The following is a 27,707-nucleotide window of genomic DNA, read 5'->3' on the forward strand; positions in this document are numbered from 1 at the left end:
ATACTACCCACAAAGCAGCAGCATGAGATCAGAACTTCTGCCTTCACATAACATCACTCCTGCCTCCATACTCTTTTACCTTTGCCTGACATGGAAACAAAAAGCCAAAGAAAAGGATAAGACTCATGTAGAGCTAATCTTTGATCCTCCAAGACTATCTCTTTGTGTCTCAGTTAAACAACTGCTGGTGACTGAGAATCTCTCGGGCTGTATGTTCCTACTATCTTAATTATTTAAACTTCTTGACATTCTTCTGTACTCTCTGATCCACTTTCAGTTTATAGGAAGACCTTATTACAGCTTGTGTTTTCTAAAATCGCTCCTTTAAACAATGAAGACGGTGAAAGACTTCTGAAATTAGTTGTATGGGCAGAATGGAGAGAACTTTATCCGGTTTATTGGAAACATGGTGGCAGCTTGTACAAGGACACACTTGAAAGTCTCAGACATGAGAAATGAATAAGCCTTACTGCATTTTTTCCAAAACACTAGGTTAATGAGGTTGTGATCTTTACCTTAAAACTACTCCAATTCTCCTCCAATCTTTGCTTTGTTAATTGATTTTTAAATTATTTTCATACTAATTGCTACAATGACTACATCTTATATAATATTTAACAAACATACATGAGAACCTGGAGTAAATCAAATTTGTGACACAGCTGTGTTTCTTTTTAGACAGGACTGCAACAACAGAAAAATATGAAAATGGAAGAATGATAAAAGAATATGTGGCAGAGAATGAATCTTCTCCCTGTTTTAATTATCTACTCTCTGGGCTTTCTAATCTTCCTCAGCGTTTAAGCCCTCTTAAAAATTCCACCATAGTTCAGATTTCTGAAAAAGATCTATTAAACCCAGAATTTTTAGTCTTTTGCATAAGCACACCATTTTGATGACAATTTTCAAAAGATACAATCTCATTCATTAAAGATTTGGTATAGATGCACAAAAAACCATGCCACTTTCCACAACTACTGGACTGTATGAACGAACACTGGCAAGAAAAAACAAGCAATGTTTTTTACCTACAGCTTTCAATCAGTGAACAATTTAAAACCCCACTGCAGATCTTCATGTCCTCATTTACAGTTTTTTTGGGGTAACACTCTGTAATAATGTATCTCATTAAATTCTTATACTCAGTAGTGGTTGCCAGACAAATGAATTGCAATACTTTGATTTCTCTCTTCAGCAGTACAGGCAAGACAGAAAAAGAAAATTCAGATTTTTTTATACTGAACAGTTATTCCTATATTTCTTATTATAAACTTTCCATATGAAATCAAAAAAGAAAAAAGAAAAAAAGCCATTCATTAAGAGAAGGAAATTCTTGCAAAACCCTATTACTCAGCTGAATGAAAACTTAAAATACATGACATCATTAGATGCCATTTGGAAGATCACTGTAATTTTCTTACAGTTTATGATCAAAACACCCACTGCTTCTGCAATGTTTATCTTTAAATTTTATCAGTAGGCTAGTATAGGAAAACATTGTGATATTCAGTCATAAAAAATGCTTTTTATGAAATCAGCATGGCTTACAACACTTACTTCCTTAGAAAACATTGAGAAATCAGATTAATACAACAAGCCCTATCGCAATCTGGTAATGAGAAAGTAATATTGAAGAACAGGAAGAACTAGCTGCTAAAAGGTTAGATCTTAATTAATGTCAAACAATTTTAACACTTAAGTTGATTCAGCTGTGGGGTATAAGCCTAAAAATACGTCTATTTACCAATTGATTTTCAAAGATGCCCTAGAAGTCTCTCTAGCTGTTTTCCACTACTCTAGTAACTTTGAGATGCGCAATTATTTTGGCAGTTACCACCAGGAGTGAATGTTAAATGCTTTTACCTGTACACTTGTAGTCTGAGGATACTCCTTTAAGACCAGCGTCGAACACTGATATTTCTACCTTTTGCTTTCTGTGGTGGCAGCTCAGGAGCACAGAGGGCTGTGACACCACGAGGTAGAGAAACGGCTGCAGTTCTATGTCCCCTGTTCCCCTGCGGCCAGGCTGCCGAACAATAGTTATACCCAGGGCTTGTCGAGCAGACGATCTTGTGGAAGCATGCAGACTTTCCAGTGACAAAAGACCCGTTTTTCTCCCAGTAGACATAGGAATGTTACTGTTCAAAAGATCATCTGCTGTGACGGAGGAAATGCATGGCTGACTGGGCTTCTTGGTACCATGGCTGCCACCTGAGCCTGCTTCTGGAAGATTTAAGGAGCTTTTGCTTATTTTCTCACCATCTTTCCGATCTTGTACTGATTTTGATTTAGGTAAGGCAGTGCATGAGTAAGTCATCAAGGAGATGCGACTTGCTGTAACAAAAATGTCAAAGGGAATGAAATTGAGATTCTTCACAATGGAAGACTGGCGGGAAGGACGGGCAATGCGGTGCTGGCTAGTACCACTGTGCTGCTCGATCTGAACAATTCTGATCTTAACACTGTCACTGCCAATTCCACTGTCCTGTGCGCCACTATAACGGGAAGAAGTCTCAACTGTTCCTCCATCAGACACATCCATTCTTTTCTGCTCCTGTTTGGAAACCTGTAAAGGAAAATATTATATTACCTTCTGATATCCATATCCCAACTATTTCCATTTCAGTGGCAGCAAACAATCACTATATAAACATGATGTCAAAAAAGAGAATTATAAAAGAAAATATCTGCCAAGCTAACTTTAACACAGTAATCACTCATGGAAACACAGCAGGTGTCTGTTCCAATGAAATGATGACTCACAACAGATGAATTGCCAAAAGAACATGTGAAGGAAAAAAAAAAAACCCAAACAAGGAGTAATAATTTCTAGGCTTAAACTACCTCTTTCTTTTTAATTTAAACCCTTTCCTTAAACTCTAAAGAATCTGCAAGAAATTTATGGCTTCATATAAAACCATCTCTCTGTGAAATAATGCATTGTAAATAAAAAGTCTGGTCAGAATTGTTTTCCAGTTTTGAGGATGGATACTCAAAAAGTCCTCTTTTGTGCTAAAATATTTTACCATGATTAGATGAAATAAAATGTAATATTAGTCTACTGCAAAATCACAGCAAGACTAAATGGAAACTGTACGCTGAAATGTATAAATATTATGTTATAGAAAAAATATTTTTCTTAAGAGTCATGGAAATGACAGGTGCCTTATATAAAACACCAAAGTTGAAGGAAACATCATTGCTATCTAAAGACTGGCTCTGCAACTAGGTACAAGTTCTTAGCTTACCAAAGCTCACCACGGCTACATACGGTCCTGGCAGTGATATTCACAGGCTTTCACATGAGAAATCATTTCATATAGAAATACTTAAAAAATATAACATACACCACTCAAACAGAAAAAAGAACATTCCTTCTATCACAGGAAATGCAAGTGTGAAACAAAAAATTGCAAGGCTGTGTCCAGGGACCACATAGTACTGAGTCAAAATACAGAGATATCCAAGACAAGGAAGTGCTTCAGGAAGAAAACACGTTCCATACTGCTTATGAAACAAGTACAAATCCTACAAAGAGCTTGAGGATGAGGTGGGGAGCATATGCTAAAATATTTGGGAAAAAAACCCTGCAGAAAATTAAACAAGAATAAAAATAATAATTATAATGATATATGGCTAACTCCGTGGATTCATATGGAGTTTAGAGTCTTGCGTTCACCCTGTATCGCTTTCATAGTGTAACTAACTCTTCCACCTGCGCTGCCCAGAAGTGTTTCTGCTTGGCTCCATACAAGAGCTAACATAAGAAATGCCCAATTCAATCAGACTTGTGACCCATCCAGCCCAATACGCTGTTTTTGACAGCACTAGGAGACTCTGTGGAGAGACACCACGGATCCTGGCCATTTCCAACAGTCTGTTTCTCTCCTACCTCCCAGGCATCCACAGCTGTTGCATTTGCAATGCCAGTGGTACGTACCTGTGTAGTTGTTTTAGTAACCATGCCTAGACTTGTCCATTAATTCATCCACTTTCTTTTTGAATATCCTGACAGTGTCTGGCCTCCAAACCTTCTGAGGCAGCAAGTTCCTTTTTTTTTTTTTTTTTTTCTTTTTCTTCTTGCCTTTGGTTTAAAACAAAGTGCCATTGCATTTCGCTGATCTCTTGTAGTGCATGATTTGAAAGTTCAGGTCCACATTCAGCTTTATCACTGTTGCTATGACTTTTTAAACTTTGATCATAGCCCCCCTCAGCCTTCTTCTCTCCAGACACAGAAATCCAAACCTTTTTAGTCTCTCCTCACAAAAAAGCTGCTTCAGCACCTTTGATCATTTTAGCTTTCCTTCTCTACTTCTGTAATTCCACTATGCGCTTCCTGAGCACTCTACACAGTATTCAAGAAGTGGGATCACTATGGTTTTATGTAGCAGTAAAATGATGCCTTCTGTCTTGTTCTCAGTCTCCATCCTGATGATGTCCCATATTTTGTTGGGGTTTTTTGGCTACCACTGCACATTGAATCAATTATTTCATTTCTTTATTCCAGGACCTACTTCAATAGTTTCTTTTTATCTTCTCCACTCTAGTGAATCTTTGACAAGGGAGATACAAACTAGGGCAAACCATACCTTAACTTCCTCTTGAAAAATGTAATAAAGAATTAAAAGTACTTAGAAAACTTATCAGCAACTTAACTAAAGGATTGAAGGACAGCGAATTACTGAATTTCTTCAAATATTGGCCTTTATGTGTTATCATTAATAGATTTTACATATACTGCAGAAATTGGGCTGTCGGGGAGTTAAAGAAAAGCAGTTTTTTAAAAGGTTCCTTTATATTGTGTTTTATGAAACAAAGGGAGCAACCCCCTCTCCTTTTCTTTAAGGCAAAGAACATACTAGAAAAAAAGTATTACAGAGGAAATGCTAAAACAGAACCATTAACTAGCTGAGATTTTCTTTGAAAGGGTTTTTGCCAGTTCTGGTTACAATCTTTTCAGATTCACTCATGTACATATTTTTCAAATAACCAATAAAATTCCTTGCGGCTGATTTCTATGGCAGACTCGTATCACTGAGTTGTAAATGTGATACCACTTTTAATGCAGCCTCTGTAAAAATAACTAGGACCATTTTAATGAATTACTACATTGTGAGCCAAAAAATCCTGATTCCTCCTGATAGCCAAGCAAAGTTAGGCTATTTACACCTCAGCCTCTCTGTCTGGTAAACTATAAAGTCCTTTGCCCATATCCTGCACTGATGGTACTTTAAAAAAATGGTATAGATCATTTTATTGCTCCTGTGTTGAGGGCAAGCAGAAGGCAGAAAGGATGAAGCTGAGAAACAATATTGCCATATCATTTCATGGAAATGCTGCCTGAAACAAAGTAGAAAGCATATGCTGCTAAACCTGGCAATCTTTAATTGCTCCACAGCACAGTTCAGTCTGATGAAAAATCTTTTTTGAAAGCATTGTTCTGTAGTGAATGATGCTCTTATGGGTACCACATGGTATTCTCTTATTCTCCTCTATGCAGCAGAAATTTCTACAGCTACCTGACATTTAGATTATGCTTGACTTGGCTAGAGGGACTGAAAAGACAATGTCATCTACTAAATTATAATCTTCCAGGACGAAAAGCATTGCATGTGAATGACAGAGTGGAGTGAGACAGCACAGTGCTTCTGGTTTCTGAACCAGATCCTCTCTTCTAAATAGATTTGACATGAAGCCTAGTTCTTTTGTTCTGCCTCTTCTTCTAATTATTTATTAAAAGTGCTGCTCTACAAAAAGCACCTCAAGAAAGGTAAGAAAGTAGCTCTGCCTTCACCCCCATTCAGACTATAGTTTCTCTGTGAAGACTGCTGCAAGGGTGCTAATTGGTCCCAACTGCTGAGTTTCCTGTTATGCGGACATTCGACTACAGAAACTTTACCGAGACTCCAAATCAAATCACGCAGGTCACCAAACAGCAGTCAGATGGTAACTTCTGCTCAGTACTAAGCAGTACGGAATATGAACCAGTGCCCGAAAGGTGAAAGACACCATATCCTATTACGGTTTTCCATGCCACCCGGTTCCACATGAAACTTTGACTTACGTATACTCTTACAACATATATTATTAAAGGTTGGAACAAGTGAGCAATGATTTGCAAGACAGCTTTATATAACACAACTCAGTACAAAATAAAGGTGCAGAAGTACCCCTGGAACTTCTTGCATCCATTTCAGTTCAGGAAGCATCAAGCCTTCCAATCAAGTTTCACAGTTAACAGAAAATGCATCTAGTAATAAACTTGGGAATTATTTAGGTATTTCTCTAATGGGATAAGGAGATGAGAGAGAATGACTCTCAGTATAACAACTCTAGAAAGATTCGTCGCTTTATTATGGAATAAATGGGCCAATACTTTAAAGATGTCAAGAACAGCAATATCAGCTTGCTGTTAGCAAATATAATGGTAACATTTATCATTGGGCTGTATTATATCAATTCTCTTACTCTTTACATAACCCATTTAAAATGAACAATAAAAGTTTTCTTTAATTAGCTACTGGTGTGCATTAACATGATCATGATCAAACCATAAAAACCAACTGTACATTACTCTGGTCCGCTATCCCATGTGTTTTAAATTATTTTAGTTGAAAATGTACTTTGAGTCCCTTTTAAAAGTTCGACCTTCTGCTTTCAGAGAATTAAATGCATATTACTGTAGTGGAGAAGATAATGTTTCAGACCTCCAGGCATATATTAAACACACTGGCAGCACATTAGACAAAATGCTTTACTTATTAGATACTTCCTATTCTAAACAGTGTCATCAAAGGCTAAAAACAAAATCCATATAAAAGCTGCACAATGCTTCCACACAGAACCTGTGCCAAAATCCCTGTACTTTCCAGCTAATGAGGAAAGGATGTGTACTCTTAACATATGAATGTAAGATTTTCCAAGCATTCACTTTAGGAAACAGGACTATTGATTCCACATGGCTTATGTTAAATGAAACTGTATTGGTAAAATAACCTTTAAGATATTTGGCATGATAACTATAATTAAACAGTATTCAAAGGAATAAAACAAAAGGGAATTTGGTTCCACAATGGCTAATTAAAATAAAATGAAAAAACACAGCATGTCATCTATCAAGATAAATTGTTATTGTTTAAGAACTATTTAAATACTGTTAAAATATACTTTAAGATAAAATCTAAAAGGACTGGAAAAATATTTGTGGCTTAAAAATGGATAGTTTGGTGAAGAAAAAAGTATAGGATGCTGAAATTTTATGCTGAGATAATAGCTTTAAAGCTTTGAGCATAACCAGATGGTACTTAAATCAGAGGAATTCTACAGTTTCACTCTCAGAATGAGTTGCAATATGGAAAGGTTTTCAATATTTAGAAAAAGCATGTCAAGATGACAGTTTACTTCTTAGATCACCTCAGTGCATTTTCTTGTCCTTTCACAGTTATATATCCTATCAATACTAGAGACCATAGAAAAGGTGTTGAAAGCTACACTAGTAGCTTGGGAACTGTGGCTAATTCTTCCTTTTCATGTTGAGATAGGTAACTTTACTAGCTTAACCCCTTGGGTTCAATAGGGCATATGACACATCTATCTAGTAGAAGGGCCTGGAAATAGCATGTCCTGTAGAACACACACAGATATGTACATCATAAAATCAAGAGTAAATAAATATATTTGCTTTTCAAAATTGGCAAGTAGTCCCATCTGAGCTCACTGCGATCTTAACCAGGTAACATTTATTTTCCATTCTTGATACAAGTACGTAGAGGGTAGAGATGTGTCTTCAAAGTTTTCACCCCACAAAGTGAGGCAATAAAACCATCCAGGTAAATATACAACCTAATACTTTAATAATTAGCACATTTTCCAGATCTCAGAGAGGTGTTTTACAACTGGCAACATTTTTTCATTATATTTTCACTTTCTTAATCTCTCAAGAGTTTTCAACAACAAATGTAAGCATGTGCAAATTTCACTATAAGCATTTCTATTTTTCTCATACTTTACAGGATAATTCTTTATTTAATAACTGTAAGCAACATAATCTTTGGAAGTACAACTGCTCTAGATCAAAAGCATCTACATCTGCTTAATTTTTCCAGCTTCTCATATTAATTATGGTTATATAATAACACTATTGAAGTAAAATTTCCAGCCTTCTGCACAGCCGTTCCTTAACTGATCAAAACCCCTCCGCCAATCATGAGATCATTCTTCACATTACATAACGTATGGAAAGAGTCACAAGTGAGAAACCACAGAATCAAAGTGCCAATCACATCTGCTCTGTTACTGTGGCATGTGACCTAGTTTTATTTGCTAAAAAGTAGTCATATTTTCATGGAAATAAAAATCTTGCCTACCGCACAAACAGCTACAGAAAAGGAATATGTTCCTTTCCCCTCCCCTCCCCGTTGTGCTTAAACTGGAATTACAAAGAAAACACTGCATAGTTTTTTTCTGGCTTTGTTCTAAGTACTTAATCTACTCCATCAAAGCCTTCAACAGTTTGGAAATTTATTTAATGTATCGTTGTTTTATGAAAAAACTTTTCTTGGTTAACCAAAGTTTGCTACATTGTTCCACTGAACACTTCAACTAAACCAATTTTATTTTGCTTTGCACATGAGTTGTAAGATTGACTGAAATTCTGACCATTATGAAAATTTTGTTAAATTGACATATTAATCTTACATGGAAAATATAATAAAAGACATACATACAAGCATATCAGACTGCTAAATTATGTCTTCCAGTCTAATGAAGTTTCTCTAAATTTTAAATTAAAACTTCAGTCCTACAATTTAATCTAGACAGACTTGCTTCTACCTGTATCAATCCAACTGCAGAAAGAGTTCTGTATAACATGAATCCAATGCTATCCTTCAAAAAGGAAACTACTAAATCAAGCCAAAATGAGGCAGCAAAAATATCAGAAATGTCTGAAATAGTTTATTTCACATAAAAGTCAAATATATTTTTTTCTACTAAGGAATTTTCGTTTCAACCAAAATTTGCTGCAAAACAAATGATACCAATTTGCAGTGTAGCGGTGTACATGAGCTCCCAGACCTACAGAAATACTCCTGACAGGAATTCAATTGTAGTTTTCACAATACTTCAGGAATTATGTGAAAGATGTGATAGCAAGAAGCAATACAAACTCAGCTTCTTTATGCAATGTTTTTCCAGCTCCTCAAAAGTAAAGTGAGAGGCTTCATCTTGTTAAACTGTGATCCAAATATTCATAAATAAAAGCTGTGCTAAATGTTCCAGTTGTAACATGGGTATATGCAAATGCTAAACCCTTTCTAACACAACAGAATTATTTTTTTTAATCTTAATATAAACAGTATGTTTATATTGCTACCCTATGAAAGGCCAATAAGAAACTTTTGTGCTTCAATTTTTTTTTTCTAAAGAAATGTTTTTAATTTAAAAAGAGCAGGCTGAAATCTGGCAAAGTCGCTTGTCCAACAGTAATTTTTCATTAATATTTTTTCTAAAAGTATTAGGTTTTTTGGTGTTAATTTTAAAATTTAATTTCAGAATTTTAAGTTTGTCTTGTATATAAAAATATACAGATTAAAAAAATACACATATTTACTTTAGACAAGGTGTGGGTTTGTTCATTTTCGCACTTTTTTTTTTTTTTAAACCCAAGAAACAGCCTTTTTCTATGGGAGTTGCTTGCATATTTCACTTGGCCATTTTAAAAAGTAGTAGTTGAAATTTCAGCTTGATTTTGCACAACATTCTCTAACATTTCAGTGTTAAGATTTCACTGTAAGACTGCAGTTTTACCAGTCTCAGTTTTGAGTCACACTTTCATGCAGAAAAATACACTGAACTAAATGGTAGTTCACTGTTGACCTGATCTTACAGAAAGCAACTTTTGTCTCATCAAAGTAGCTGAACCTTTCAGGAAGCTGAGTTAACTCTCATTCACTGGTGTGACTAAGTACATCGAGAAAAAAAAAACCCAAACAACCCCACAACAAAAAACATTTAAGGACTTATAATTTTAAGTCATTAAGGCTGTGGCTTCACAACAGAAAGCTTGCTCTCAAACAGCAGAGACAGACCAATTACCTAATTCAGTGCCCAGTATGGCTGTATAAACAAGTTTGCCATTGGAATTGGCATGTCACAGCCTGCAGTGGGATTCTTTTAAGTGGTCTTGCCACTGACCAGTCCTGGGAAATCACAGAGCTACTGGGTGGCACCTACCACAATATTGGGCTTAGATGCAAAAAATCTGGGGTCCTACACACTGAAGGTTTTTTTTATGAGGTGTTCAATCACAGATCAAAAACTTTCTCAAGTGATAACTGTTTAAAGTAAGAATTCACTGAACTCCTAGATGCAAATAGATACAGATATATCTGATGATTCACTGTTATGACATCTGGAGATGAGAAGTGTAACAAAATTATTTACTCCCATTGGAGTAAATTGGAATATTCTCCCATTGACTATTATTCAGTGTTTCGTAAATAAATGAAAAGATGCAGAAGCAAGTGTCAAATACACCCTGGCAGTGATTCAAAGCAGGATTCAACAAAGCCTCAAAATGAACATTTAGGCATCATTTTCTAGGATAGGATGTATGAACAATGGAAACAGTCATTATTGTAATGCAGTGAAGTAACCTGGTACTTGACTTTCATAATACAGAATCTACCTGCAGCCTCTTTAACTAAATAAGCATACAGTTAAATGAACTATCCCCAAAATCAAATGCTACAATATTTTCCTTAATACACATTATAGCCTTTATCTGTTTTCAGCTTCTTAAAGGCAATTAAAGTAACTAAATCTGCAGCAGATTAGAAGATGTCATGTACAAATGTTGCCCAACTAAACAAACTTCCTTCTACATTATTTCCAGTAATGTAAGTCAGACTGAGTCAGACCACAAGCAGAAAAATCCACAGTACAGGAGTCTCCAGTGAGAAATGTCCAACTGCTGGCACACGATTGCTCACTGAAATGTGTGCTGGGATCTAGACTGCTTCACATTTTAAAGCTTCCAGATGTCTGGAAAATTATCTTTTCTGCCTTTTTTTTTTTTTTTTTTTTAAGGTTGTTACATCTTACCTGTATCAAACCAAATAAACTTCTATCTAGCCTAATATTTGACTAAATGATGTTTCAGTTTGTCAAGAGTGTCTTATAAAAAGACTACATGAGGAAGTAAAGCACATGAAGTGGTATGTGAACTAAAGACTAGGAAATTAAGAATTCCAGAATATGCTTTTTTTGGTAACAAGGCCATCACAAAATATCCCCATTTTTAGCAAGTTTTTTTGTCACAGCCTTGGTATGTAATTCCATACCAGACTGAATTTGTGTCTTTTCATCTGTGCCTTGTATGACTGTGTAAAACAGCCAGATCAGGGTCTTGAAGCATCAAAAAAGTAATCCCAAGAGGCAAAAACCCCAACAAAACCAAACCCCCAAAACCTGAGAAAAACTGTACTTGGTTTTTTTGGCCTGTTCTGTTTCCTGCACTGGTTCATTGTACTACTACAAAGCAGAGACAGAAAAGGACAGTCTGTGGCAGTGCAGCTTGGATTAGCTTAATGAGCCTCAAAATTGCATCCGAAATTGTGCTCTCTGAACTCATTTAAAAATAATTAAAGAGGAGAATTGTGGTATTGGAACAGGAACGAAAGGTCAGAAACAGGACCTCGGTAAGCCCAGTTCAGAAGCAGATGACACATGGAGCTGCATCTTCAGGCTTTCTGACTGATCAAGCCTGGCAGTCTTCCAACGGTCTTGGTGTCTTAATGCTAGGAGCTGCTTCAAAGCAGCCAGCACTCAAACCATGCCGAAATTTGACTTTACACCTTACTGGAAAATTGATGGAGAATTATTATGAAGCACATCCTGCAGCAGTCTACCATTTTCACAGCTTCTAACTACAGAACCAGGATTTCACTGGAGCCATCTAACTGTGTGCTGACACAACACTGAAGACAATTGGAGTGCCTAGATACAAAGACAAGTTTTCTTCTTAACGAAAAACAGTTCTGGCCTTTACATGCTTCTGTATGGCATTATTATGGCATATTCAAGATGCAAAAAGATTGTAGATATTACGCAATATTATTTACATTTACTGCTTTTTCATAAAAATAACTTTCCAGATTTGGGCTGTGAAGTTCCTGTTGGTTCACTAACAAAACAATTGCTGCTTTCTTCTGCTTTTTCCCTACTTGTTGAATGTTATTAAAATACTTCTTAAATCTTATTCTAAGCATAATTTTTAAAATTATGCAACTGCTGCAGTGGCCATGCAGAAAATATGCACTGTTGTAAACGGAAATGCACATGGCATAAGAACAATACACCTGTGGTCCATATTTTCAATATATTTGTGAGGTGCTGCCTTAAAGTCAGTGTTCCAAATAGCTATGTAAAGTATCCCTTTCTGCACACTATTTTAAAAACATTGGTTCTCATTCCTAATACAGAAAAAACAACCTTTGAAAAGCAAGCTCATTATTGTCTGTTTTCTGGAATCTTCAGACAGCCCAAACAAGAGATGGACAGAACTGCCATATCTATTTAACACATGGTAAAACATGACATCTACAAATGTCATTTGAAATGTTCATCCTTTACTATACTGCTACAGAATATTTTACCAAAAACAATCTTTGAGAAGGCATCTTAGCATTTTCTGTTAGTCTCTAAAGCCTTTTTACGTTACCAAACCCGCAGTACATGCAGTGGTGTGACACAGCTATGAATTACTTTTAATCACATCTTTAACCTACAGCAAAATAAGTTAGGGAGAAGTATAAAATTAATGAGTGGAACAAAAAAACCTCTCCACATAAAGAAGTAATGTTCTGCTTGAATTATTACATAAATACTAACAAGCTTTAACTGTTTAGAGTGATGACCATTATTATGTATGTGTAAATATAATCATATATACAAATATATAGTACAAAAGTATGTAGTGGTTTGTTTTGTTGTGGATATTTTTAATTTTATTTTTTAAGTAGTTTTAAACTTTATAGCATCTACTGGGGAATTCCAAGTCTGTCAGAATGCAACAGACATGAATCTGGGAACTTGCTACTGAATTCAGGTTCAGCTTGCTGAAAAATACATGAAGCCTTGTTCAAACAGCCAGGACGTGCAACTTAGCCAAGATAACTTTCTGACTTTTATTATTCTGGTAGCTGGGCCATACTGACCCTGGGTATAAATCCATTTGCTATGCTGGGCTTCACAAAGACTCAATGAGACACCCAACCCCTAGCAGCCAACTTAGAAATTACTTTGTACAAACACCAAGGATCCAAGAGACACAATGGGTAAAATCCTCAGATGTTCAACATGTAATAAATATTTATCTGGCGAAAAATTTTCAGGAGCATGTAGATCAGTTAGGTGCCCATCTCCCACCAAAAAAATAAAGAGTTTGGCAGATAATTTCTTTGTGATTTTGAATCTCTCGTACTCTCTTCTGTCCCTGTTTTGGAAGGCAAGGAATCAGCAAAAGTAGCTGAACTGTGGAGACCAGACTGCATATTCCAGTAGGAAAACAAGAGACATACAAGTTACTGCAAGAACACAGGTAAACCAATGGAAACACACAAACCTAATTATCCCTGTAGCTATTAGAAGAAAAAATGCCTGACTTCCTAAAATACTGCCTTAACTCACTGTTCTTCAGACAAGTATGAGTTTCATGAAACCTGTAGGCAGGATCCCTACTCAGTAAAGATAAACAGATTTTCAGTTTTATAGATTCTCCGTTTTAACCAACTTTCCAATAATATGCAATAGATGTTACTGTTCTTTTCTGTGAATACTAGGTTGCTATTACTCCTCTGCTTTGATGGAGAAAGTTAAAATTTGTGGAAATCTTTACTTAGGAGGAGTCAAGAATGAAGTTTTCAGTCTTGATTCATGCAATGAGTCACAGGTAATTTGAGAGGAAGGTACAGTCTCAGTGAAATGAGAAAACTTGGAAATACTGCCTAGAAACATGCACTGAGGAAAAAAATTGCTAATATGCAAGGTTATTAAGCAAACTCATTAGGCATAGTAGAAACACTGAAGTTGCATACTATGTATGAACAACTGAGAGCTTTGTCTTCTCTCTAGATAGGTACTGGCGGCCAATTACCTGCAGAAATAACTACAGAGTAATTGGAAATAGCTGCAAACCTGAATCTGATTCAGTAAATGTGCATCGCATCATGTGCACCACTCATGTCAGTGACTCATCACAATCATAATCTATGATTTCACCATTTGATATAGCAACCAGTAACTCAGAGTGAAGCTAGCTGTAAAATTGGGAGTACTGTCCTGCTCTTTAATCTCCTCTATACCCATCAGAATCACTCTGCAATGTAAGTCAGTGTGACAACTACCTCTACTATCTAAAATGGGAATACAAACAGTACTGGATTTTATCATACTTATCGAAGCCACAGAACCTATGCACATGCTTTGTGGCCTTGTCACCAAAGGGTGACAGTGTACTAAACTGTAGTTCACACTAGTTTTACTATATTGGCTTTTGTGGTAGATGTAGAATACATCATATTAGAAATAAATGAAATACAGCTAGGCTCTTTATTATCCTTCCCGTCTGAACAGTGTTATCAGGGAAGAAACACTATTACATTCTCTGCCCCGTTCAAGGAAAGTCCAGTGCAACATTCAAATGATCAGGGTAAGTGAAAAATTATTATTACTGAGAAAGTGAACTTCCCTGAAAGCAGGGCATAAACCAAAAGCAAATATTTGGGATTTAAAGAGGCTCAGAAGTCCACATAAACCCAGAAATTAATGCTGCTGATCAGGGTGAGGATACTAATCAGGGAATTATTGTCTACTTTTGGAAGCCTCAACTGAAGCATAAAGTTCAAACTCTATTATTCCATTCAAAACATCCAGTTTAAATTCAGCCACCTCAATTTTCACAGTGTGACTGTGGATGCAACTTGTGCAGCATTGCAGGGGGATGAATGAAACTCCCCTAGGAAATTTGAAATAGATTTTAAAAACTGCTTAGATTTGCAGCATAAAACTAAATTGTGTATTTCTACAAATTCCAAGTTAACACACAACTCAAAGCATTTGTCACAAGAGTTTTTCACTGTACAAGACCTCTGTGCATGTGTGCACATCCACATATATGCCTATGTCCTTTTGAATAATCCTCATGTTTTTCCTGCATATCCCCAAAATGGACCCCTTCTCTTAAGGCTTGCTATTTTAGTGTGACTTTACTTCAGTCCTTCACCTCTTTTTTTTATTTCACTGAAAAGTAAGATGTGTGCTTTGAAGAGTCTTAGGAAAATCACAGCCATTTTCTTAATACAAGAATTGCATCTAGATTTCTACTGGAATGAAAATGTTTGCTCATAGGAAGTATCAAAAAGTACCGCACAGCCCTTCAAAAAGATATCTGCCTGCTGCTTTGGCAACAAACTCACAGAATGAAAAAGAACTTCCTAACAAGGGGAACGTGGTATGGTGATGACTCAAGATACTGGCAAGGACATTATTTTGCTAGTGTGCTTGAACTAACCAAAGATCACTTTATTTTCAGGAAAACATCCGACAAGTGGCTATATGGGAATCCAAGTACTGGTAAAACTACCAGGAAAATGATGCAAGTATTATTCAGTTATTCTAGATCAGAGGTTTTATTGGCATTCTCAAGAAGTTACACTTTTGAAACTCTCTGACATGATCAAGCTACAAGTTTACGTTTAAAACTGTATGAACAGAATAGTTCAGTGGTCATGTATGTTTCAAAAGATTTAGCCATTCCACAAATTTTAAGTACTGCATTAAATGCAAGACTCCACAGAAACCAAAATAATGTCTAGACCACCTGGCAAATCAAAATAATACATAGTCTATTTGCCCAATATAATACAAATAGTCTATCTGTCTTCATCTGAACTACTAACACATAACTTGTAAAATAAATGAAAACAACTTGGCTGAATGGAAATTGTGAAGCAAGAATCTAACACAAAAAACTTTTAATCTACTTTTAACAAAGATGAGGGAACATTTTTTTTTGCCTTTCCAAGAAAGGGAGGAGTCCTCACCAAGTTTTTCTCAAGTGAAATGAACCCATTTCAGATTCACCAGAGGCAAAAACTCTTTATGGAGCAAAACCATCATTTACAGATTTTCAAGATTAGTTTCTCCTTGGCCTGTGATTTTCATTCAAGTGGGAATAATCTGTACAGGGTACAATTTCAGTATTGCTAGAATAGTGTTCCACCTAGTCTTTATAGTATGAAATAAGATTCTACTGTATTGCATGCTATCAGACTTAAGCAAACAAAGATCAATTTTAACTTCCTGCACAACACGTCAAACTATCAGCAACCACAACACAAAAAGTAAGAGGGCAGTGATATTTCTACCTCAAGGGAAAGAAAGTGTTTGTTAGGCATCAAGATACTTAGGGTTTAATTTTATTAGAATCTTTCTTGTCATAAAAGAACTCTCATACAATTTAAAGGATTAAATCTAGTAAATCTACTTACTACCCAAGTGGATAAGATTAATCTGTAGAACAACCTGCACTAAGAAAATGAAGTTATACATGGTGTAAATGTCATCCATCAATTCTATACACACGTGTGTCTGTAACATGCTAAATTTGTACACACATCTTTGTGATATTACGTACTTGGAAAAAAACCCCACACAGACATCAAATTAACTCATAGAGCTTCCTTTCACATTTCAAGGTTTCAGGTCTTTAACATGAACAGAAATAGGAAATGTATGCCACCTTACAAGTAAATATTCATCAGCTTACAAAGGTGCTGCAGTTTAGATAAGACTGATTCAGATTCATCCTTTCACTAAAGTCTAATGAATAAAGAATTCTGATCATAGATCGGAAAATTTTTAGTTTAAAACATTATAAAATTATTAAACTATAATATGACTGTAGCTGATCCTGATCAGCACAAAACTGGTTGTAAATGGCCTCAGGATATTATTGCTCAGACTCATGCAAATTAATTTGAGAGGAAATAGTAAACATTACTTAATTCTGTCCAATAAAATAAGCTGGACATCTTGAACAACTTTGCAACCATTTAGTTTTATATACATAGAAGGTTATTCTCTTTTATGCTTAAAGTCACTACCAAAAGAAAATTTAACATGAATATCCATGTCACTCTTCAAACAGAACAAAACGTTCTTGAATTTCTGCTGGAATAGACAAATGAGTTTTTGAGAAAATACCCTCATTTGTTTCCTGCCAAAATCTCTGGCATGAGTTACAGGATGTATCATTCTACTATGCAGCCTCAGACAATGCAGCATTACCTGAACCTGAAAACAGACTATAGCTGCCCAGAAAAGTTGAAAAAGTAGGAAGGCAGCTAATATTATTAATTGCAGTACACCAAAAAATTATGCCTCATTCTTAAGGGAGAGGGAAGTATAAAGTGAAGCTCTGGCCTTAAAGAAATCAGTATGAAGCAGCATATTTATCCCTGGTTGACCACTGAACTGAGTCCATACAAGCCACACAAGTGGCCAGTATTGACTGCCAGCTACTGAGTAACAGCTTTCTCTCAGTGGGCAACACCGGTTTTGGTTTCTCACCATTTATTACCTGATTTTCATAAAACAGATAAAAAAATAAGGAGATCAACATTGAGACTTCTATTCTGCTTTTTAATTTGGCAGAGAACACATAATATTACATATTATTTGAGGAAGACTGACATACACAATGACCATGTTAGCTTTATTTACTTCTAAAAATAGGTTAAAATGCATGAAAAAGACTCTTCCTCATGAGGGAATGCCAGAAAAGTGTGAGGATCCTTTCTGTAAAGAGAACAGGGAAGTTCAAAATCAAAATTGCTCACCGCCCACTGACTTTAACTTCAATTAAGTCTCTACCAGCTTCCAACTATCTTTTCTCCTTTTATTTTTAAGCTTACCCTTGAAGAAAAAAACCATTATTTTGCTTTAAAATGAAGAGAATTAGAGAACCCATGTGTTTATAATTACTGTCAAGAATCAAGTTTTCCGCACTACCAAGCAGGTGATGTTCCATACAGGAAAGAAACTGTAACTGGTGCTGTCTAAAGGTAACGTTGCCACAGCGTCAAACTTTACTGTATACTAGCGTTAGATGACTTAAAGGAGCAGATTAGTCAAGATCAAAGAATGCAGAACCCTCGGTCATACATCATGTGACCTAACACTCAAACTTTCGTCTCCTCATCAGACAATTAAGCAAATCATCACTATGACACATTCAATGTCCACAGTGTGAGAAAGTCCAAGCACGTGTTCTCTCACACTTCTGTTTAGGGTGAGTTTGAGCCACTGTGTTGTCTTCATTGATTTTGTCCTGCCTACGCTTCAACAACCAACTAGGTTTGTTACTTATGGCAAAGCTACAATAATTCTTATAGTTTCAATGTTTCTGGTTTTCTAATCCTTTTCTGCAAAAATGAACCAATATGATTTCTTGCATGTGTTCCATAATTTAAAGAACAATTTGAATTTTGGACCTATTTAATAACAATATTTTTATTATCTCTGTAATTAATACTTCAGATTTTTTGGTTAATACATTAAATGATCTGAAATGGCAAAGTTTTAAATTAACTTTAGATACCATTTAGTTTTTAAAAGCATTTTATTTTGATAAGAAACAATAATATTTAAGTTACTGATAACAAATATAAAATCCACAAGTTATGTTCAAAATATCGCTAGGCGGAGTATGCAATAAAGAGGTTGGAGAGAACATTTCTGTTGTTCATTTCTATTCCACTAAGGGTACAAGACAGAAGAAATGTAATTCATTGAGCAGAGACAAGAAAGTCTGGTTCAGATAACCAAGTACTGTAGGCTAAGGCTGGGGGGAGGTGGGAAAAGGTGGACCAAACCCTAGCTTACACTTAAAACTCATGTAAAAATTGTTCTATACATTGAAAAATACCAAAAGAAAGAGAACCCCCCCCAGTCCACGAGAGGTTAATTACTGCAAATGAGAACATAAAGGAAAATCAGCATTTGGGGTTTTTTGATTGTTTGTTTGTTCATTTTTTTCTGATTGTAAGTTTTTTAGTTTGCTGTCATAATTCTGCACACCCCCCCCCCCCCCCCCCCCCCCCCGAAAATAAGAAAATAAGAACAGTCCCCACGAGGTATTTTCCCATTAGCCGTATATCAGCATGGCAGTGCCGTGACACCTTAAGAAAGTAGGAAGCCTTTAAATGCTATTGATACAAGAATTCACAGTGTTCTGATGAAACCCCTATATATTTTTCCTTTTATTAACAACACAAAACATATTTTGATGTTGAAGCAATATTCCTTGGAGTGTCCACACAAGGAAGATTTGAAAGTGTGCCTATCATTTACAAATTTATTTGCAGATTATTGTTTTGGGTAAATTCCTCCACAGCTATATTTTATGTGACATTTTGATATGCATCAATGTCCTACCACATTAAGCGGTCACAGAAGATGTTAAGGAAAATGTCAGAGAAATTCATCCTGAATAAGTCATGGTGTTTAAATGACTATGGGATACAACTTTTGATTTTCTTCCACATAGTTTCTGTGCTTGTGAACATCAAAAACTAGCAAGAAAAAATGGTTTGTTCCTAGCAAGAAGCAAATACATTTTGAATCTATAATTTCAAGTTTGGTTTTAGTATACTAAGAATTCTTTACCTTGTAAGTTTAGTATCTACCTTACTTACTATGTTTGTTGATCTTTCTCAACTACGTAAGTCAGAATGCTTTTTATACAGACACTCCATTGTAAAATAAAAATTTTCTTAGCTTTGTATCTCAAAGAGAGACCATAAACCATTTTTTCACTTCAATTTTATATTTGCAGAATTTAAGTATGAAGATCTGGTTGCAAGAATCAGTTTAAAACATTTGGTTTTTTTCCTAGTAGTTCTAGGACAGACACTAAAGACCACATATATTTACAGCAAAACAGATTTTCCTTTGTTTTCTAGTTCTTCATTTTCCTTTTTCACATTCTAAGTACATCACTCAGATTGATAAGAAATGCCACTCCTCCTTATCAAAACTTCGTGAGCTTTTAGGTTATGGGAGTGGTTCTCTTGTACAAATTAACATGCTGTGTACAAGGTATAGTGTGGATTTAGAGCACAAAGAAGTGGCCTCACTATAAAGGAAAGGAAGCTTAAGACATCTCCTATTGCTGGTGACACAAATTAGAGCCACTCTGAAGATCTAGTTGTGGCATTTGCTTAGGAACTACAGCTTTCTGCAATCCTTCTGATCTGAGAAAATGTTTGCCTGGAAATATTCCATTATTTCCAAAACCATAAAATAAACACAAGTGTGTATAAGCAAGCCTAATTTTAAGCTAACCTTTGTCAAGCTGCTTCAGAACCTCTGTCAAACTGCTTCAAATCTAAATAATCCAAATTCTGTTACTGTCTCTCTATATTGTTTCTTAGGCTGTTATCTAAAACTTTACACTTTGTAGCCTAATTAGAAGTTTTATAAAAACACATGCTTTCACAAGTACAATCATGAAAAGGAAGCTACATTTAATGATTCATTAATGCAAAACTGCAGCCCACACTTCTCACCTAATGATGTAATTGTTAACAATTATATTAATGTTAGATTAACCTGCTGCAATAGATTTGTGATTCTCCAATTGCTGTAGTGCTAATCCACCAGAAAGCATCTCATAGCTCAGGATATCAAAGATACAGTACTACACACTGTGTGATCTGCTCTTGCCTAAAATGAAAATCTAAAGCTTAAAACATGTGGCAAAACTGAGCAGATATGCAATATCTGATCAGTAATTGTGCAAACTACAAGAAACACAAAATTCCCTGAGAAGTATCTTTATTGGTTCTCATGTCAATACCTATGTATTGGGACGTTTCTGGGATGTCACTGTTACCATACACAAAGTTTGCTTCTAGTCATTGCAACAGATTTCAAATGCATAATGCGAAAAGTCTTTAAACCCTCAGGAAGCTATCTTCACACAACATTACCTTTTTTTATGTGCCAACACATTTTTGGATATCAAGACATACCTAAAATTGTCTGAGCTATATAAAACACAAACCCCAAGACTGTTTTGGCTCTCTAACACTGATTACCTTGGACTTCAAGAATCAAAAAGATAAACAGTTCCTTCAAAAGAAACTTGTAAAGGAGAATGCCAACTTCTTAGTTTCAACATACTAAAAATACTTCAAATTACACAACCTTTCCATAAGGATGCTAACCAGTCAACACAACATCTGTGCAACATGTGCATCTGCCACTTCACACTTTGGCTGTCTGGCTTCTTAAGTAGTATTATCTGGAACTTGTTTTACCAGATTTCTGATTATTATTATTATTTTTAAACAAAATACTAATGGAAAACAAACTTACAGCTTTTTTCAACAAAAAATACGGTACTATTTGATTTTTTTCTTTCTCCACAGAAGTAATAAATTGATAACCTTGACTAAAGTTTTATTACTCTTCACCCAAGAGCTTGCTCTGTTAAAGTACCATAAGCAAGAAAGACTGCTATAAACTCCATTAGCTATCATTCCTTCAAATTTTACATGTGATACAATTGTAATATCACTTTTGTATGTACCTCCTGCTGATCATGTTCTTTATCTTACAGTGAAGTTATAGCAACAACAAAAGGTTGATGAGACTTCCATAAACAGAAATAAACTACAAGAGAACATAAAAATGGTCCTACTGGGTCAGACCAAATGTCCTTCTAGATTCCTGTTCTCTGACAGCTGCCATAAGCGGATGCTTAGGGAAAAAAAAAGAAGTATAAATTAAGCAAGCATACAGAAATACTTCCTCAGCACACTCTTCCAGACTTCCTGAGCCAGCATATTACAAAGTCTAATTTACCAGAAATGCTTTCTTAAGCCTAATCTGCAGTGATAGAGAATGACTTATATCTTCTGCAGATATTACTGCAACATCTCTAATATGACAAATCAGTACACAGTTTGATCCAACTAGGCTAGAAAGGAATCAGCTGCTACAGATGCATTTTTCTATGCCTTCTCCCTTTTGGAGACCTCTAAGTTAACAATTTGCTGTAATTAGTGTGTTGCTCATTACTCATGGAACCATCTGCTGATTTTGTGTGGGTATCTGAGCAGATAGGAATTGCACTCCCCCACCCCTTTTCCCATTATTGGGGTGATTACAAATAACATTCTGCTCACTATGAAATATCCAATCTTCACATTAGATAGACTCAAAAATATTTTTTGTGGTAAAAGAACAAAATGCTGAAGTTGAAACAACTTTTTCTTCTTCCTTGTTCCCTCGCTCCCCCAGTATTAACATAATGTATTCAGGAAGCTGATGGGTTGTCTTTGCAATTTATCAGAACACTGTGGTTAGCCTTATGGAACATGTCATATCTGCTGGTGGGGTTTACTTGAAGTGATTGGCCCAAACCCAGGTCTAGAAGCAAAATATCATCTGGCAGGCTGATGAACACTGCTGAGGCCAGTGCTTGGGTAGCCTAGGTGAAGTGCTCAAAAGGCAAATACCTAGAAGCAGGTATTACAAAAGCAGAAAACATAAGCCAGCAGGTTGTGCCTTGAATTTCTGAAAGAAAACAAAGATCCACCCATACCAGGTTACTCCCCTTTTTGCTCAACACTGCCTCCAGGTGAATGACAGCTTGTGTCTACTGTATTGGCTTTTACTGCAAATTAGGCTTGAAACATGTATCATTCATGAATAAAAACTCCAACTAGACACTTCAGTCTCAGGTCATTCTTCGTGTGACCATTTTACCAGTACATTAGAGTCCATCCCTCACCAGCTCAATTGTTAAATACAGTTCCTCCTCAACTTTAACAAGAATTCTTTTTTCACGTTTTGGGGGAAGAAATAACTTCTTAAGCATCAAATTTGTGCAGGATCTACTGTATTCTAATGGCTAGCAACACAGAGATAAAATAACAGTAAGTACACTGAAGGATTTTGGAAGCTTTGTTCATTGCTTAGGCAGAAATAACAGAACAACAGTAAGCACCAGGGGATGTCAGAGAGGGATCCAAAACAGGGACAATTTTTCGGTTTCTACTGATACTGTGAGCACATATTTCCATGTTTGTAACAAGTGATTGCTGAGTGCTGCATTCCTTACTGCAATTAAAAACTTGTGAATAAGAAAAGAATGACGGATGCAAAAGATGATGAATTTGGCTACGATTCTTTCAAGATATAGCTTATGCTGTACATCAGCTACCTATCTAAACTGCAGATTGTATGGGATAAATATGGACTTGTAGCTTACTGAAGCATGCATTTGGGCTAACAGACAATAAAAAACCAAGATCATGTAACTTGACAAATAGAAATGGAGGCGATAGGGAGAAATACAGCAGCAGGAGACAGAAAATGGGTGAAGACTTTAGATTACATCCTCTGGAAAATACTGCAGATATTTAACTTGACTTGAATTTTAAAAGCATCTTGTGTTCACTAGTATAATTGATTTCTCTCCTAGAGCCATAATCCTCACAGGGATTTTGTGAAGAACAAGTAAGCATTTCAAAGAACCTTTTAATTCTTCAGGGAACCCATAAAGTAACTGCACTTTGTATTGCTCTAATGTAGATAGTTATTAGACAGTAATGTTCCTCAGGGTAAATCTAAGCAAATATATTATGTATAGCCTTACTCTGAAGCTTATGGAAGAGTACTTTTTAAAAAATAATGGTGGTAATGACTTCAATGACCATATTTGATTGGGGAGTATAAGATTTACTGACTTGCACTAAGATATGTTATCCATGCGTGCCTACCTGGATAGCAGTAGAGCAAGATGCTTATCTTGTTTGTATTTAATTTCTTGTTCAAATAGGAGTTCTTGTATTTTCCACTTCTAAATGCTAGCATGACAAATAAATGCTGTCTTGCCAAAAATCGCCATGTGGGAAGTGATGGACACCAGGAAACAGACTTGTCAGACTAAGAAATTAACTCCTTGAGAACTCACCTGTTCTATCACTGATCAGAATTAAAGCTACTTATCATTTATAATAGAAAGACTTTTACTTCTAAGTACTTCCTAATTCTTCTAAGAATGAGGAAATATGGCCCTTTTATTAACATTGTACCTATAATCTTAGGTGTATCACTGAACAAAATCAGGACATGAACTGTACTTCGCTCATATTTGTATTTCTTTTCCACACACTTCTGCTTCTGTTGTCCATGTGCAGGTATTATATATTCTTCTTGTAAGAATTTGGCATATATTAATTCTGAAAAAGTGAATAATTACGAAAAGACAGCAACATTCTTTGCCCCTCAGGTAATTTATCAAACACCACATATGCGTCCCTACTCTAAACCTGTCAGGCAGATCAAAGCAATATTCTTTGCAATAGTAGACTATACTTTATGAAGAAGTCAGTACAATAGGTTTACTGTACATCAAAGATGAATTTATAAAGAAGTGTAAAGCCAGGGCTTATAATAAGTAAAAACACAGCCCTGGAGACCTGGCATGAAACTCTTTACAGAATATTAAAACACTTAAAAGAAAAAAATATTTACTCATAAATCATCATTTATTATTTTTGTGTACACTAGTCTTTACAACATTGCCCTATAAACCACCAAATATAGTCCATTTGGATATCACACCTTTAAAGTTTAAACAAGAGGTTGCTACTTCAATGACTGTCTATATTTATGTAATCAAAGCATAATACAGAGAACCACAACATATTTTATTTTTGAGGCAGCACACAATTACTCAGTCCTCCTATTTACCAAGAACTTTCACTGAAATCAAGCTTCCTAATTGAGATTAATGATGTTTATAGTTGCTCAAAAACCCTCAGGATTTATCTAGTCAAATATTTGGAAGAGTGAAGTCTTTTTCACAACTGAAAATCTGTTTTTCTCCCCCATTTCCCCCCATTTTTCTCCTTCAATATACATGAAAAACATTTTTCCAATGAGATTCAAAGCTAGTATATATCCAGTATATTTTCTGTTTATTCTTCCAGCTTTAAAATCTAGTTAGCTATTTCAAATATCATTTCCAGGCAAAGGGGAAAAGAGGTAACACAGACTGCTACTCTGACATTTGGGCATTAAGAGCAATTATTGAATTTCTGAAATCATAGATTGTCATTTTTAAACAAAAAATAAGATGCAGTTATTAGAAAAATGTTATGAATTACTATAGTGGATTCGCTATCACTGAATGATTTTACTATTTTTAGAAAAATCCTTTATGAGACAGACAATCATTTAAAAATCTCTCATCTAAAAATGTCTCATCTAAAAATGAATTTATTGAAGGAAACTTGCAATTTGAGGTAATTCCAATCAGTCGTCTTCACTGTCACCTTAATCAAAGATTCTATAAAACTCTGAATTATCAAAACCCCCTAATGACAGAAGAGCGAGCACACCTGTCAGCTCTGCTTCCAATGTTAGACAGCTTTCCAAAGCACATCCTCTTTATTTGCCCAGATCAGTTTTAATGCCATTTCTTTCAGCCTTAACACTACTTGTCTCATTCAGACTACTCATATGACTTATCTGTCTGAAATGACACCCCTATCTATTTTCCAGTTGATACCTTTAATTTCATTTTGGTAATTTATATTTTCATTAAAGTTTGTTAAATCTAATTTACTTAAGTTCATAAATCAGTAAAAATTCCAGTCATTAGTTCTGCCTTCAACAGTGACTACAACTGAACAAATCCAGTATCAATACCAATCCTTCAAAGCCCACTGGATGCATACAACAAAAGCCATGTGCACTGATGATTAGATAATCCCTTAATGAAGCCACACCCATTGCGATTGATGAAACAGTGTCATTCAATGTAACCATGCTTGGAAAAAAATAAGAGCAAGTAGATCAGTTTAAGTTACTGAATTAATTATTGGGTATTTGTTTACTAGATGCCTGCAATGACCTAATATCATTCTAACCTGCAATGCTAAACTGTTGAAAGAACAAAGTTAAGAACAGCTCTTGGCACTTGGAAGATTATAATAGGCTAATCAGCAAGTTAAACATTTCTCTAATAATTATTATTCTGGTTATACAGTCATAATAAAATATTCCAGGAATTCAGCAACGCCAAAACTTCAACTCTTCTATTTCACTACTAGAGCAACTACAACTTAAAACAACATTCTGATCTTACTTTCAAGCCACAAGTACAGAATTCTATTTTTACTTGTAATAGTCTGATAAAAACTAACAACTCTCAGTATTACATCTTCTAGCCCTACCAAACAATATTATGTCAGTGGAATCAGATCCATTAATCTGGTTACATTTACATTGAAAGAAAAAACATTTTCTGAGAAGTCATAGTTTTACTGAGTATTTACAGTTTACTGGATTAAGGTATGTCTGTTGGTTTTGCACTTTGAGACCCATACATAGACCATTCCCAACTATAATAATACTTCAGGAAAAAATCAGACATACTACAAAAGGTATTATAATTCTAATTACTGAGAGAAATTGGCAGAGCCTACTTCTATCTAAATACAGAGTTTTATTTCCTGCACTACTGAATGTTCTTTGCAACCTTTCATTAATAATACTTTTAAAAGTCTTCAGATGTCTTTGCAAAAAGCATGTAATAAACTTCTGAATACTGTCAAATCAAAAACGTGCTAAATTGTCTAGCTTTGTCAGATAACCCAGAGACATGAAAGAACTAGGACAGCTCTTCCCGTTCAAGCCTAAAGAGCAAAATTTCAAATTCAGTTTTCAAGACTGCCTTGAAGAACTGATTGCAACAGATTCCTAGTAATAGCATAAGCAAGTAATTGTACGAACAGAAAAATGTTAATATTGGCCTCATTTGAAGGTCAACATTCATTTTTATACACTGCAAAAACAAAGATAAAATTGAAAAGCAATCAAAGAGATCCTTTCTAGCAGATACCAAGTAGCATCCGTGCTTTTAAAAACAGAAAAACGGTATGATCACTTATGCTAGGAAAGTTTTGCTGGCTATACTAAAAAACAATTTCAGGATGAGACTTCTGCTCTATTCCTGTATTTCACAGAGTCTTTAAAAAACAGGGGCTACATTTTTCAGGTTTGTGAGGTTATTGGTAGGAACATAAAGCTATTAGGCACAAAGACCTGCAATTTTCTGATTGCATGCTTTTTAAGGGGAGAAGATTAATTTATTGTTCCTACTTTGCACCAAAGAGGACTTGCACTAGAAACGTCATTAATATAGCAATATACATTACCAGAGTATAACTGCCCTAATTGGACTGGTAAAACAGCTAATTTCTCTTTCCATTTACTTCAAGTACCCGTGCACTTCATCAAGAGTAAGATAAACCTGAGATAACCTACTCTAGTAGCTTCTAATCGTGTTTTCAAACACTGAGAGATTACAGAAATATCTATTCTTTAGGACAGGCATACTCTAAATTACAGATATAAACTGACTCTCACAAAAGAATGTAAAGTACTTTGAAAATGCACAATGCATGTTTTATAGCACAAAGTATTAAAACATAATTTATATCCAGACTGAGACCCAGACAGAAACTGTTAGAAATAGTTTGTGCTGAAAAATTATCCATTGTAATACTGCTGATTCTTACTCATTTACCACAAGCCAACAGGAATAGAGGGAAAAGGCAATCATA

At 35.4% G+C, this 27,707-nt stretch overlaps 1 protein-coding gene across 7 annotated transcripts in view; it reads right to left on the bottom strand.

The window, feature by feature from the left end:
* VPS13B (vacuolar protein sorting 13 homolog B) overlaps positions 1 to 27,707 on the bottom strand; it is a 478,583-nt gene that overhangs the window by 115,932 nt on the left and 334,944 nt on the right. For all 7 annotated transcript variants that reach the window (XM_055800741.1, XM_055800742.1, XM_055800739.1 and 4 more), the window contains one exon: positions 1,864 to 2,566. In XM_055800741.1, the coding sequence (XP_055656716.1) occupies positions 1,864 to 2,566 (703 nt within the window). The remainder of the gene's footprint in view (positions 1 to 1,863; positions 2,567 to 27,707) is intronic.

This window comes from Falco peregrinus, chromosome 3 (assembly GCF_023634155.1).
Source record: "Falco peregrinus isolate bFalPer1 chromosome 3, bFalPer1.pri, whole genome shotgun sequence".
NCBI classification, from domain to species: domain Eukaryota; kingdom Metazoa; phylum Chordata; class Aves; order Falconiformes; family Falconidae; genus Falco; species Falco peregrinus.